Here is a 14,345-nt window from a genome sequence, read left to right as displayed (position 1 = left end):
GCTCATTAGCTTGGTAGTATAGGTTTGCTCTTCATCTTAACAAAATCTCATCTAGGATGACAGGTTTACAAGCAGGTCAAGTGTCTCTATGCACTTAATTAGTTTACATATTTTCTTTATTTTCTTCATCTCATATGTCATTATACTGAATTTGAGCAAACCTCAAGCTTGATGCAGACTACTTTTAACAATTATCCACCTCACATCACAACTGACTGAGGTGCCTCTTCATATTTAATATTATTTCATTATTAATGTTATTATCTTTTTATATAACAGCAATAGTATATTACAATATTTTATTTGTGTCCACCAAGGGCTGAGGGTGAGCTGCAGTCTCACCCTTTCCCAAGCTGGAGACATTTTCCTTGGCTGAACAATGACACAGCCTTAATATGCCGTATGCATCTCTCTTTTTTTATTTGATATATTTTGTGTGAATTATCTGGTTTCACGCATTCCATTCATTCAGCTTGGTTGTCTTCCCAATATTATTTCATTGCTTTAATTTAAGTTAACCTTAATTTAACCTTTTGTTTATTCCACTTCATTCCTCTTTCCATGCTTTAAAATATTACAACTCTTGTGTATGTTTTGATTTCTTTTTAGCTTCCTTTTCAGTATTTATTTCTGCTTGGAGGGTTTCTTATAATTTAGTTAATGCATTTTCCCTCCCACGTGGGACATTTAGGTTTTCTTTAGGATTTCTCCATCTGTTTGCGCTTATTTGTCCTGCACTGGGGCATTTCTTTTCTAACCATAGTTCATCTGCAGTCAATTCAGGCTTTGCGGGTTTATTTCCCATTTTTTGGGCTTAGAGTTATCAATAATATTTTATTGTAAATTTCTTATAATTTTATTTTTATTTATTGTATTTGGAAACACCTTGTTTTGCTTTTATGTATTAATACTGCCAACATACACTCTGTGTGACCTTCGCTGATATTAGAGTCGGGGGAGGTTATTAAGGCAGCCTTCTACCCTGGTCTAGACCCAGGGCGGCCTTAATTTTATGCGTTGAAGCGCAACCTTTGACCCCTTCTCACCAGTACATCGGTCAACACAGGAAACAGTAAGAGTGGTGCAGAAACCTGTTGTTTCTATTCAAAAGGTCACTCACTCCTCAACAACACACAAACTTCACACGCGGTACTACAATCCTATTTTAATTGACACGTTCTGTATTTTCATTCACTCGTGAGAGTGAGATCCCTTTATTTTCATTCACTCGTGAGAGTGAGATCCCTTTATTTTCATTCACTCGTGAGAGTGAGATCCCTTTATTTTCATTCACTCGTAAGAGTGAGATCCTTTATTTTCATTCACTCGTGAGAGTGAGATCCCTTTATTTTCATTCACTCGTGAGAGTGAGATCCCTGACTTCCAACCTTTTAAACTGCGGAGTGACCCCACACAGGACCGTCAAACTCCGTCTTACAGGCGAGTCCTTTCACTCATAAGAGTGAGATCCTGACCTCCAGTCCTTAAAGGACGAGTCTTTTAAGAACCGTGTCAATCTAAAACCGATTTTAGCCGCAATGTGTTCTTGAGTGTTTATATTCACCTGCTTCGGATGAAAATGCCGGTCAGACAGAATCCTCCTCGCTCCCTGGGATCGTGGACCTCTTGCTAAAAAACGCTGGCCAACGGCGAATTCACGTAGTTGGTCTTTACTGTTTCACTAGAAACAGGCTGACAGACTTTGCAGCGTGGGTTCACGAATCCAGGAAACGACGAGGTCACTCTGTTGGCTCGAAGGACCAAATAAATGTAAGGAGTAAATATTTAAACAAGACATTCTTCAGGTGAAATAAAGACACTCAAGACAGTTTAGATGGTAACAACGTGCGCACGCTGGGTGAGCGCTGCTGTCTCAGGCTCACAACCAGCGTATGTGGCAGTTCTTTATTTATAGCGTTTCAGAGTATGTGTGTGTGTGTGAAGTTTATGATCTCAGAGTGTGTGTGTGTGATTCTGAAGAATGGGCCCCTCTTTGTATTTGGGAGTGTATAGATAAGAACGTCCTGCTCTCCCCTTCCTGGGAGTGAAACGGCTCGTAGAGAACCAGGTACAGAGGAGATGTCCTGGGTAAATCATATCTGAGAACACTATGCTTTTGTCTTTACTTCAGCTTCACTTCTAGTGAAGCAGTAAAATACGATTAAATGGAAAGAATAAATGGGTAAACAACTATTAACACTAAAATTAAAGATAAACTTTCAATAACGTACAAATGGCAGTGGGAATAATACTTGAAACATTTGAAAATCTCTTAACAGAACCCAAATTTAAAATGGAATAAAAGCACAGCAGTGATTCAGAATAAGTTCAGTTTGAGGACTTTTTGTTAAAAGTTGGTCGACTGTTTTTCAACTTTTTTTGGGATGGAATTTTACATGATAGTTTTTAGCACGTTGACACATTTTCGTCTCTTTTATGAGGCATTTGTATTATTAAGAGACATTTCCTTTTTAGACAAAAAGACAGCTTACCTGGGCTTTACTGGCAGTTTTCTTTGTGAAGCTGATGGTGGCATAGCTAACAGCAGTTTCAGGCTCAACCTACAGAGTGAAAACAACATACTGCTCAGTAACAATGTTAACTGTACATATACAGTTACGAATAACATGTAACTGTTGATCTCTAAAGTTTGTGTGAAGGAGACTGAGTAACTGCAGGGTTTCAGTTCACACATAAAATAAAATTAAAGAGTAAAAAGTGATTTGTTTTCACAATTTCATTTTGTCTGTTTCTCTTTAAGGTGTGGAGACACAGCAGAGGACAATATCAAAGTATTTAGTCTTTTAAGTGTTTCTGATCATTTCATTTTAAAACTTACTGTGTTTTTACTCATCTGTGGATTGTTTTCTGAAAAAGACAAAAAAAAAATCCAGTTTTTTAGAAGGGGAATCTCAGGTTTCTCCAGACTCGTGTTATAAGTTTGACCTTTTAAAGTTCTCACCTTTAGTTCTCTTCCATCTGATGAACGTTACAACAATGATGAAGAGTGCTGCTACACCCAAGCCCACAAGAATAAACTTCCACCATCCTGGAGAAAACAAAAACTTAATAACATTTCTGTCTGTAGCTTTCTTTTATGTTAAAAGTCCAGCAGGTAAAAGAAAATACATGCATGTTTTAAATCTATGATAAATGTTGTTTTACTTTTCTAACATTAAGAAATGTGGAGTCGTCTTTGCCTGAGTAGTTTAATTGTTAGATATGTGTGTGTGTGTGTGTGTGTGTGTGTGTGTGTGTGTGTGTGTGTGTGTGTGTGTGTGTGAGTGTGTGTGTATCGACCACAGCTACGTAAGGATTATATGAAGTTCTTTTAAAATTCCTAAAAGAATGTGACACCACATTATCTCAGTTATGCAGAGATAAATACATGAAGTTACTACAGTGGGCTCTGTGTAAATGATAGAAAAAATGTTACATTTAAAAGACAATTACAAAAGCAGTTCACAGTATATTTGATAAAAGTGTAACATAAACTATTCATATTCTCACCAGTTTGGTCACTTAAAGGATGATTCCTGAAGGAGAACTGTTGCATTGCTTTACCCTCTCTCACTTGGCATTTGAATACCTCATAATTCTCTGATGTGTAAACATTATGAGAAGTTGTAAAGGTCACACTGGCTGAACAGGTGGACTGTGATGTTTCAAAGTCTTTGGCATTGTTATCAATATCTTCATCCTTATAGAGCCACTTCACTGTGTATTGGCATTTACTGTATTTCAGCACAGAGCAGCTCAGTGTCACTGTGTTCTTGTCCTTATGTGCAGTCACTGGTTAAAACAGACGAGAGTAAAACTACAGTTTGAACTTCATTGAATTTATGTTGTTCTGAGGGGAAACTTGAGCTGAAAACATTGTGATGGAAATACTTACTGTTAACAAGAGAGAGGAAAACTGGAATATCTCGATCTTGTTTTTTTTCTGATTTGCTGAACTTTCTGCAGTTGTACTGACCAACATCCTCAGCTGAGACGTTCCTTATCACCAAAGAACAGTTTGCTGTCACACTCAGTTTGTGTGATTTAGTTTTGGCATTTTTGTGAATGTCTCCATGTTCAAACAGTGTTATTGCTATTGTGTTACTAGAACTAGTGAAGAGCCAGGTAGTTGCATTACATTTATCCTGATCATCTGTCACATTTCCACAAGACAAAGTGACTTCATCTCCAACTCTGACAACAACACCATAGTGTTCAGTTACTGCTGCTGTTGAGAAGAAATTAAACACTTATCAGAGATTTTAAAATAGCACGTTAAAAAAAGGAAACAACATACTTTGCTGCACTTAAATGACCATTGATCATATTACATCATCAACAGTAATAATAAAATACATTCCTGAAATCTCATTTATATCTGTATATGCATTCTTACCTGTTAACTGAAGCATTAGTATCATAACTGAAAACATTTGAATCCATATGAAGTCAAACATCGTGCTCCTCAGCCTTTCTGCTTCTTGTATTTCACACTAATAACTGTCACTGTGTCTAAAATAGTGCTTCCTGTAGAGAGTTTCAGAGATGATTTCCTGTGATGTCATTTACTTCAAATCAATTTGAGGTTTTGCTTCTAAAACAAAGATGTCAGAAGTAACAGGTGGCTCACAAAGATGCTGTAACAATCAAATGAGACTACAGGAGAGAATTTTGACAATACAACTTTTCCAAGAGGAATTTAAAACTAAATTTAAAGCAAAAACACGGCTGTGAATGGAAAACTATTTTAAGATGCAGACTGTGTGCAGTCCTTTGGTGGCAGTGACGTGTTTGATGGCTTTAAAAAGAAATAGGAACATGTGAAGAATGTCCATTGAGATAAATGTTTCCCATAATGCAGCTCTACATTTCTTTATATAATTTTTTATAGAGAAAGAAAAAAAGATTGACTTTTAAAGACAATGAGCGATGAAGAGTCAAAGTCCTCACACACCAGACTCACTGAGATGCAAGATATGAATAAAAATGTATTCTAATATATTAAAACACTTTAAATTACATTTTTTTTTCAAATCACCAACTAATGTAAAACTTAAAGTGAGCAAAATCAAAATGATAAACTGTAAGTTGTTTTTCAGTGGAGTCTTAGAGAGGGAGGAGGTTTAGTTAGACTCCATCAGAAGATCTGACATTTTCATTGGTTGACTGCAACGTCATAAAAACCGCCAGTTATTTAAACTTTCTAATAGCAGTTTTACTTTTCAGTAATCAGAAACATAACACAATATTCTAAAAACCGCATTCAATTAGATTAGCCCTCACCGAATCACCAGCTGTTCCGAATAAGAACAAAGCTTTATGTGGATTATTAGTATGTGTCTTTTTGTCACAGTCTCTAATATTGATTTCCTGTGAGTAGTGTGATGTCATTTCCCCAGAGTCACCTTTAAGTATTGTCTACACTATTTTCTTTTTTTTTTTTTTTGATTAATAATTTTAGATAAAAGCAGCATTAAAGCTGTAAGCAGTCAATGCACAATTCGTTAATACAGACAAATTAATTATTATATTTAGGACACAATTTTAAGAACAGTATAAGTAGTTGACAAGGAAACCATGTGAAGGACACGATGTGTCATAGCGTGCACAGGGCAGAAAGACGTGTTTGATACCTTAAAAAAAGAATAAGAGAAAAGGTGTGAAGATGTTTACAGAGATAATTACTTCCAATAACACACTTCTTCATTCCTTTATATAGCATGTATTAGAAAACAGGATGAAGTGTTAAAGTGAAGTAAAGAGTCAAACTCCTCTCCCACTTGTCTGACTAACATGCACCAAGCAGATGGTAATCTAGTGATCAATGCATTTATGCCAAATATAACTCTGCATGTTGGCTTTAGTCACATTGTAGTGCTCACAGTAGGTGCACAGTAAAATATCCACCTTTAATAAAAAAAATCCACAGCACTGTTATCACACAAAAGATTCACAAAATACAGAACAGATTAAACTACTGTGTTATTTTCAGATTACATTATAGTCAGATGTGCTTTTGAATCTAAAGCAAAGAAAAGCTAAAGAAAAAATATTGTTTTGTTGATCAACATTATTAGAACAACACAATATCAAAGTAGTCAGAGTAGAATAACTTATTACAGAGAAATGCATTTTTGTATTTAGGACACAATTTTAATAAATTCATAAGTCAGTGACAAAACAACTATGTTTAGGACACAACATGTCATAGGGTGCACTGGAAAGTGACAAGTCTGATACTAGAGAAAAGAATGAAAAAAGAATAAGAGCACAAAGGTGTGAAGATTGTTAGTAGAGATAAATATTTCATGTAGCACAGTTCTTTGTGTCTTTATATAGTGTTTATTATAGTGACATCCACTGTGAAGGTTCCATATTGCAACAGATTCCCTTGTTACTTGCTCTCGAAACATGTAGGAGGGCCTAGCATGAACATACATGAAGATAAGATCACGAATGGCTGTTTATAGAGCCCCAGTGTTTGGGTTGTCAACTCTGGGCTGCTTTAGCTTTTTTTTTTAAACTGGATATTGCAAAATAGACAGCAGGACTGATTGTTAGCTTGTTTATTTGCAGATTACATTATGTTAACATTTACTTACCCCATTTAGATTCAGAACTCATTTAAACTGATCTTGAATTTCTGAAGAAGTTTAAACCTATTATATCCAACCTCCTAATGCCTCTTGAATTTAGCTTGCCAGTGAAGACCCCAGCGGCTGACCCATAATGATTCAGCTGCTTGTGTTGCCCCTCAAACACCAGCCATTGCTCTTTTCTCTTTCTCATTCTCCTCCACTGCTCTGTGAGGCTTCTAAGATGATCCCAGAGAATGCCCTCCTTACTGTTTCTGTGTGTTTGTATAGAAGATAATATGTTAACAGTGGTGTGAGACTGCAGATACAGAACACCGCCAGTAGGGGGCAGTTAAGACTATTTCCAAGCATAGAAAAACTTCTTCCTTCAGCTACTCCCTTTAGCATATCATTTCACAGCATATCATTTTCATCCACCTCACATTATACCCCGGTCCTCCTCTGTCACACCAACCCTCTGCATGTCCTATTTCTAAAAACTGAACTATTGCACTGACACAGGTTCCTCTAAGGGGCGGTGTAAAGTAACTAAGTGTACTTAATAGAATATTATATTCAATTATAAGTGCCTGCATACACCCCAAAACAACAATCAGAAACAGCTTTTCAAAGAATCTTTTCAAACAATAACGTTTATCAATATGAAAAACAAAAACAAACTAAAGACATGCTAAGCCTAACCCTATAAAAAAGCAAAAAATAGGAGAAAATTGTACAAAAGAAAACTGCAGTTTACCCCTACTGCCTAAGTGCTGTAAATAAAGTTACTTCATGAGTTAAGTTATTTGCAAAGACTGCATCAGACAAACCAGCAAACAGGCACGAACATCACTTGACAAGGGAACAAACAACGATCAACTTTGGAGGTCAAAGTCAGGGCAAAAAAAGCTGCTTCTGTGATTACTGCTGGAACCAGGGTTTTTTTTTTTTAAAATGGTGAAGTACCAGTCAGGAGTTTTGACTGAGGCCTGGATGTGGGTTTAACCACTCAGGAGAGAGATTCTCAAAGGTGGTGACGTCAACTTTCAACTTTCTGGTTGTCCAGATTTGTTGTACTTGCTGTAGTTGTGACAACTTATATTCTGAACCGTTAATTTATTTATTACCAGGGAACAGTTTTCTGTAACACTCAGTCCATCTGCCTTGTTTTGATATTTTTGTGAACTTCTCATATTCAAACAGGAAGCAATGTTAAGGAAGTCAAAATTCAGGCTGGTGCAGGTTGATAAAGACCCTCCATAGCTCTATAGCTTAAGTGGGCTTGTACAGTGGACAAAAGGGAAGTTACATCAGCACTAGGAGCAGAATATTAGCTATCAGAATAATATTCAATAAGAACATACCGTGTCCTATGTTGCATTAGTGCCAGTGATGTATCTGATGTCTTCAAAAGAAAGAGAAAACAAACATCTGAAGATTGTTAGATTTTAATTGGAGTTTAGATAAATGCGTGTGATGCTACAGATCTTCTTTAGATGGAATACAAATGTAATAACAGAGTAAAAGCTTAAAAGTCATAGTCATGATACAGACATCAGGTATTTTTTTGGTTTGACCTGCTGGTTCCTTATTCTATTTCTAAAGGATTTCTTCTGAAAAGTAAAGAGGAAGTATTTTAGGCAGAATGTCAACACAGCAGCAGCAGAGCTCTTGTGGTTTTTGTATCTAATGATAATAAAATACAAATCAGAAATACAACAAAAACAATTTTATAAAACATTGAGTGTCCCTTACATGCTTGATAACTGGTCTATTTAAGTTTACTTTGAAAGATAGATGAACAAGACAAACAATATTAAGCAAGACTGAAGTCCTACATTTGCAGAAGGATGTTAGAAAAAAAAAGCTGTAAGTTTTAGGCTATATACATCTGCACTTGCTGTGTACAGACTGAGGAAACAAATGAGCAATGTGTGGGGAGAGAAGTAAAAGGTGGGAGAAGCTGGACTCAAATAACACGAGAGGTTAAGAGGTGCCGGACCAGAACAGAATTATTAGGCGATACTTTACTTGCAGATTACATTCTTTTCAAACATTAGATTCTTGAAAAAACAAATTTTATTTAATTTTAAATGAGTTCTTTCTTACACAGAGTCATAATAAAAAAAAGCTCAAGCCTTTGCAGCGGAAAATTTCAGACTAAATCATATTGAAGTTTAAATGGGTTGAAGTGCATACAGAGGCGTTTCAGGAAACAACAATATAAATTATAAATTATTGAAATGTTTATTATGGATGACCGTCTCAATTCTGAAGTGTATCCTTCCATAGATAATTTTTTATGCCCCCCAAACATGTCATGTGTGTTGTCTTTTGGTTATAATATTTCACTTTCTACCACTTTACTTCCATGGATATCTGTGGTTCAAGGAACACCAGCAGGATTTTTTTCCTCATACAGAAAAAGAAGTGAAATGTCTCAGCAACTAATACAGGGAAATCAGTTTTACAAAAGCTGCCAAGCTTCTAAATACAAAATATTATCAAGACTTAACTATTATAGTCTAAATTGAAAGTAATGTGAAATTATGATTCTCTGTTTAAAAGGAAATAACATACAACATGTTTATGCTGATGTTGTTGACATTTATTCTCCAAACTTCATCTGGACAGTTTCATGCTTCACAACTCCATCAGCTTCCTAATTAAACACCTGTGAAATAAATTATAATGATATACTTGAACCTGTGATCTTTTTTCAGTAAAAATATAATATATCTAATCTTTAAACATCCACTGCCCTTCATTTAGCACAAGGTAATACACTGTAGTACCCATGATATGACATTAGACTTGTTTGAAACACAAATCCATCCAAAGCAAAAATCAACAAGTGCAATCAAGCTCAAATGAACATGAACAACAAATACATTTCAAACAATGGCCACTTGCACCAAGAAGTCTGTTTTACAAGTTTGATTTACAAATCATATCATTCAAAGTTTCCACTCTATTCAGCGGACTCACCGTGTTTTCACCCGTCTGTGCTTTTTTACCTAAAAAGAGATGAAAGACTCAACTTTAGCTTCCAAAATAGAATCCGTGTTTTTCCAAACTTCTTGTTTAAATGTGAATATTCTCACCAGCTCTTGCCCATATGATGACGACCACAACAACTGTTATTAATGCAGTTAAACCCAAAACCACAATGATGAGCCTGCACCAGAACCAGACTGTGAAAAGAAAGAAAACATGAAAAGCATATTTAAAAAGAGTAGATCACCTTTCCCCTTTGCTGTGTGAGGATCTAGTTCAATTTAGGTGTAAACAAAATCTCTAATCGTGAGCGTGTCAGATTGTTCTCTCACTTTTCTTTGGCATGCTTTTTCCAACATTTCTCCGTTAACTCCATAATTAATTTGTGCATGTAATGTGTTGCGATGTAATAACATTAAACAAAAAAATTAAAATTAGAAACAGTGGTTTCTCCTGCACATTCACTTGTTGACCAACAAACCTAAAATAATCCCTCATGTTGGGTAGATATGTTGCTTCTCTTTTTCACTCTGCAACTTTTGCAAAATTGCTTTGTTATCTTAACCTAACCACATCCTTAATTTGGTGTTAATGATGATGAAATGTTCTTGTTTCTGCACCTGAACAACAAAACACAACTCCATCAAATGCTCAATGAAAGGCTGTGAGCCGGCTGTCTGATAAGACAGAATAACACTAAACAGAACCGTCAAAATGACAAAACAATGTTCATATCATCTTCAATGATTTTTGCTGCACGTTTATTCATTTGCTAATTGACCAATGCAAAGCTGAAAGCTAAAACCATCCTTCATGTCAGACCGTGTTGTGGTTATACCTGTATTTGCGTTGTTTTCGGCTGCTGAAAGAAAAAAGTTCAACAAGCTGTTCAATAGGAAACTGTATGTTTTGTTATAGAACACATTCATAAAACTGTCTCTTGGTTACTTACTTGTTGAACACGGGTTGAAAGGAAAACGATCCACTTTATTATATATTGTAACGGCACACATAAAGTCATAAGTTGATATGTTACTGCAGTTAGTGTTCAGAATGGCCACAGAAGCAGAGCATGAAGACTGTGATGTTTTTATATATGGATTGCGTATAAAGATGCCTATCCGGTCGTGGATCCACTTCACTTTATGTTGTTCACACTTTTTAGAAGTCGACACAGAGCAGTTCAAAGTCACATTATCTCCATACTTCTCTTCAGTTACTGGTGAAAATGAAATGCATAATTAGTATTTTATATTTACTGTATTTAATGAATAGGGTTAGAGTTCGTGTTATTAGGGTTTGTGTTATTCTAATAAAAACAAAGCGAATTAAAAAAAATACTGGAGGTGAAAATACTCACTGACAACGACAACAAGGTCAGTGCAAATAACAGAACCAGGAGGACTCCCTGTTTTGTCAGTCCCACTGCAGGTGTACTGACCAGCATCCTCAACTGTTACCTTGTGTATAACCAGAGAACAGTTTGCGGTCAAACTCAGTTGGTCTGATGTGGCTTTTTCTTTAATCTGACCTTGATTAAACAGCTCTACTTCTGCTGCTCCTTGTCTTAAACCCTTGAAGTGCCAGGTGACACTGTTGCAGCGGTGATGGAAACAAGGCAAAGTGACTTCATTTCCATCTCTGACAGCTAAGGGCCCACACCTCACTGCACCCTGTGTTCCTGCAGCTATGAAAGAGAAACACATATATTACTATTACATATTAGTTTAGATATTTTCCACAAGTAGGCAAGTTTGCAAAAAATTGGTTCTCATCTTTTGGTGCACCATGGTCCAAGTTTGATGAAACAAGAAAGTTTATGTTATGAAGCAACATCTGAAGGTAGATCTTTCTGTCTTTTAAATGCATCCTTACCTGTAAAGTGAAGGACCAGTATCAAAAACACAACCACTGCACCCATTGTTCCTCACTGTCTCTTTTCCTCTGTTTCTTCTATTACTTGAGCTTCTTACACACACAGCTGTTTCCTATAAGTACTTTAAGCAACAGGACACATTTACACATTTACTTTTCTATCACATCACTCCTACATAGATACTTTGATACTTTGAGGACATAACAGAAAGGAAGGAAGTAGTATCACTTCTTCATTTGTGTGTGTGTATTGCAATATGAAAGAAAAGATTTTTGCTATTTTGAGCCGTTACTTCAAAAGTGTGTAGAACAGGACACCCTCACAGATAAATTTGCTATGAAGCACAGATTTGGATTTTATGTGATTTTATGACATTTATTTAAAAGTCTAATTCTGTGAATGCCAGTTGGTGTTTATCAAAGGGGTATTCTGCTCTGGAGTCTATGGTATATGACTATTTCATATAATTCTGCTTCCATGCTGATTGGACAATGATTGGCGAGGAACCCTGAGCAATCCACAAAATACCATGCATGTGTGGATGGTGGTTTAAAAGTGGCCCACACCTCTTCCTGTTAGTGTACACTATAGAAAAAGATCAATCTTTATTCGAAATTCCACAGATTTTGTTTGTGATATTAATTTAAAGTATGTACTGCCATTTTCAATATGATAAAATACATCACTTCTGAACCAAAGAACCACTGCTCAATTGAGCCTATTACTCACCTGAGAGAGCAAAATATTTTATCTTGTATATATTTGAATATGCTTCTTGTTTGTAGTTGAGCCTCTGAGGTACTCTTTATTACATCTGTGAGCTCATCTAGGCTTCATTTTCCAGTTTGCATGCACTTTATTGTAAACACATTAGTTATATACAGTATATCAGAGAGCAAGTTCTGTTTTTGTGGCTTAAAGCACCATTAGTCTCCCTTTGATTTTATGCCTTTTTAAAATTTTATCAACACAAATGGGCACTGTTTCCCAATGTTTTGCTTCTGCTTGTTGCTTCCCTTTACTGTAGCACGCACGCACACACACACACACACACACACACACACACACACACACATCACACACACACACACACACACACACACACACACACACACACACACACACACATGTAAACCCATTTGGGTGCAAACACAGCCACATACATTCTACTTAAAAATATCAAAAAATTTAAAACATATAACACTGACAGAGAAAACCAAAGTAGCCAGCATCCCTAACAATGCAAAGAACTGCAGATACAAACTCCCATATACAGCAGTGACACATTTCAAGACTACATAAACAAAGTATACTTTAATACACGTCAATAACAACCAATATTGGTAATAAAAAAAGGGACAGCACAGATAGCAATATCAAAGTACATGATTAATGTTTAAATAAAGATATAATTAAACCACAACAGCACGAAACATATTATTTACATATTATTTATTTAAAATCTTAAAGTCATTATTTGTATACCATTTACATTTTCAGTCACTGTGATGTGCGACATTGCATGAAGACATCTGCTTTACAGTTTGTTGTAGTTATAATATACAACACCCCCTGCTGGACAAAACAATTATAGCCTGGGAAATGAGTAGCCACACAGGACACATTTAGTGGGTTTCTTAATGTTCAGTCTTTTATTGTCGGTGAAGACAAGATAAGTAAAAATGTCTTTTTTTCCTCTTTACTTTTGTCCAACAACAAACATATGGACGTGTACTGAACTTTGGCAGCATTAGAGCAAATGTGGCAAATTAACAGAATAAAAGAAAAAAAAATGCTCCAGAGAAATACGAGGGATCAAAGAAAAAACTTACAAAGGAAAAAATATGGCAGTGCCCTCTGAATTCCACGGCAGTATCTCAGCTCACCCTGGGATACTGGAGCACACAGATGATCTCACAACTTATCCCCTACACAAAGAAAATGGCCACCCCACGCTGAATTCTTCACGAGAATCAGGTTCCACATCGAGGCAACCAGGAAGTTCCAAGATGCATTTTTGCTAAATTTTGCTATTTTTTTTTGCTAAATTTTGGGAAAACTGTAGTTAACTCTTAAGCACTGTCCCCTGTCGACCAAAATGTACAACTACACAAACCAATAAAATGAACATATTCAAGTGCAACAACGGAAATAACACAAACAATGAAGTTTAATTACTCAATAACATTGTTGTCAATTTAGCATTCAGCTATACAATAAAAAAACATAATGCTGAAACTGGTTAAATGTTGTGGTCTGTATATTAAAAATTAGTTTGATACATGTGTTTCATTTGACTGGCTACTTGATGTTAGAATAGAGATTGCTGGGGTGTCCAGCTCAGAGGGAGCTTTTCATGACTGTGTCATCTTCTTCATCATTGATGCTACTCAAAACCTTGAAATCAATAGAGAAATAGTATACACATGAAAAAAGAATAAGATGAGGAAATGCAGCTTTGTGATAAACACAACATAATGTTTAGTAATGAACGTGAAAGAAATGCAAAGCAGTGTTTCAGAGTCAGTTCCCTTTGAGGATATTGCTTTAAAGTTTTGTTTACACCTACTGAACATGTTGGCCTGCTTTTTTTCAAATGCAGGTAAAAAGTGACATCACAACAGTCCTGTGACGGACTGGCAACCTGTCAAGGGTGTACCTCGGCCCTTGCCCTATGGCAGCTCTGAACTGGATAAGATGGACAGAATGGATGGATTGATGGACAATCCCCAACTTGTAGACGACAGGCTCTTTTTTTCTTGCCTGGGCTTTATTGTTAAGTTTTTTTTGTTTTTAAGCTGATGGACCCCTAGGTAACAATACAATGTGAAATTAAATATACTGACTGTTCAGAAAGATGTGAAATGCAAATTGTAATTGTATTTATTTATTTACAT

At 36.0% G+C, this 14,345-nt stretch overlaps 2 protein-coding genes across 3 annotated transcripts; both read right to left on the bottom strand.

Moving 5' to 3' along the window:
* Positions 1–1,829: 1,829 nt before the first annotated feature.
* On the bottom strand, positions 1,830–4,492 carry LOC120433178. 2 transcript variants are annotated; one of them, XM_039599029.1, is made up of 7 exons: positions 4,397–4,492; positions 4,139–4,228; positions 3,896–3,999; positions 3,511–3,792; positions 2,963–3,049; positions 2,840–2,868; positions 1,830–2,561 (listed from the first exon to the last, which is right to left on the bottom strand). In XM_039599029.1, coding segments are annotated over exons 2-7 (594 nt in total). In that variant the 5' UTR covers positions 4,141–4,228; positions 4,397–4,492; the 3' UTR covers positions 1,830–2,471. The 2 variants fall into 2 exon arrangements, with proteins under 2 accessions (XP_039454963.1, XP_039454962.1); XM_039599028.1 differs by having other exon boundaries at positions 3,896–4,228; positions 4,397–4,486.
* Positions 4,493–8,636: 4,144 nt separating this feature from the next.
* LOC116326777 lies at positions 8,637–11,543 on the bottom strand. Its single transcript, XM_039599404.1, has 7 exons — positions 11,448–11,543; positions 10,933–11,259; positions 10,525–10,791; positions 10,411–10,434; positions 9,680–9,769; positions 9,564–9,592; positions 8,637–9,249 (listed from the first exon to the last, which is right to left on the bottom strand). Exons 1-7 carry the CDS (start codon positions 11,491–11,493, stop codon positions 9,238–9,240), a joined length of 795 nt encoding a protein of 264 aa, XP_039455338.1. The 5' UTR covers positions 11,494–11,543; the 3' UTR covers positions 8,637–9,237.
* Between the last annotated feature and the right edge of the window lie 2,802 nt (positions 11,544–14,345).

This window comes from Oreochromis aureus, linkage group 15, assembly GCF_013358895.1.
Source record: "Oreochromis aureus strain Israel breed Guangdong linkage group 15, ZZ_aureus, whole genome shotgun sequence".
NCBI lineage: Eukaryota > Metazoa > Chordata > Actinopteri > Cichliformes > Cichlidae > Oreochromis > Oreochromis aureus.
Note: the sequence above shows the minus strand (reverse complement) of the source record. Positions and strands in the feature narration are given on the sequence as shown.

Bases quoted from the DNA above. Each gene is read 5' to 3' on its own strand.
- LOC120433178 (XM_039599028.1), bottom strand. From the start codon at position 4,457: ATGTTTGACTTCATATGGATTCAAATGTTTTCAGTTATGATACTAATG. The intron at 3,793-3,895 runs GTAAGTATTTCC...TGTTTTAACCAG, and splicing joins TTTCCTCTCTCTTGTTAACA to TGACTGCACATAAGGACAAG. The intron at 3,050-3,510 runs GTGAGAATATGA...TGTTTTCTCCAG, and splicing joins TCCTTTAAGTGACCAAACTG to GATGGTGGAAGTTTATTCTT.
- LOC116326777 (XM_039599404.1), bottom strand. From the start codon at position 11,493: ATGGGTGCAGTGGTTGTGTTTTTGATACTGGTCCTTCACTTTACAG. The intron at 10,792-10,932 runs GTGAGTATTTTC...CATTTTCACCAG, and splicing joins TGACCTTGTTGTCGTTGTCA to TAACTGAAGAGAAGTATGGA. The intron at 9,770-10,410 runs GTATAACCACAA...TTCTTTTCACAG, and splicing joins CGAAAACAACGCAAATACAG to TCTGGTTCTGGTGCAGGCTC.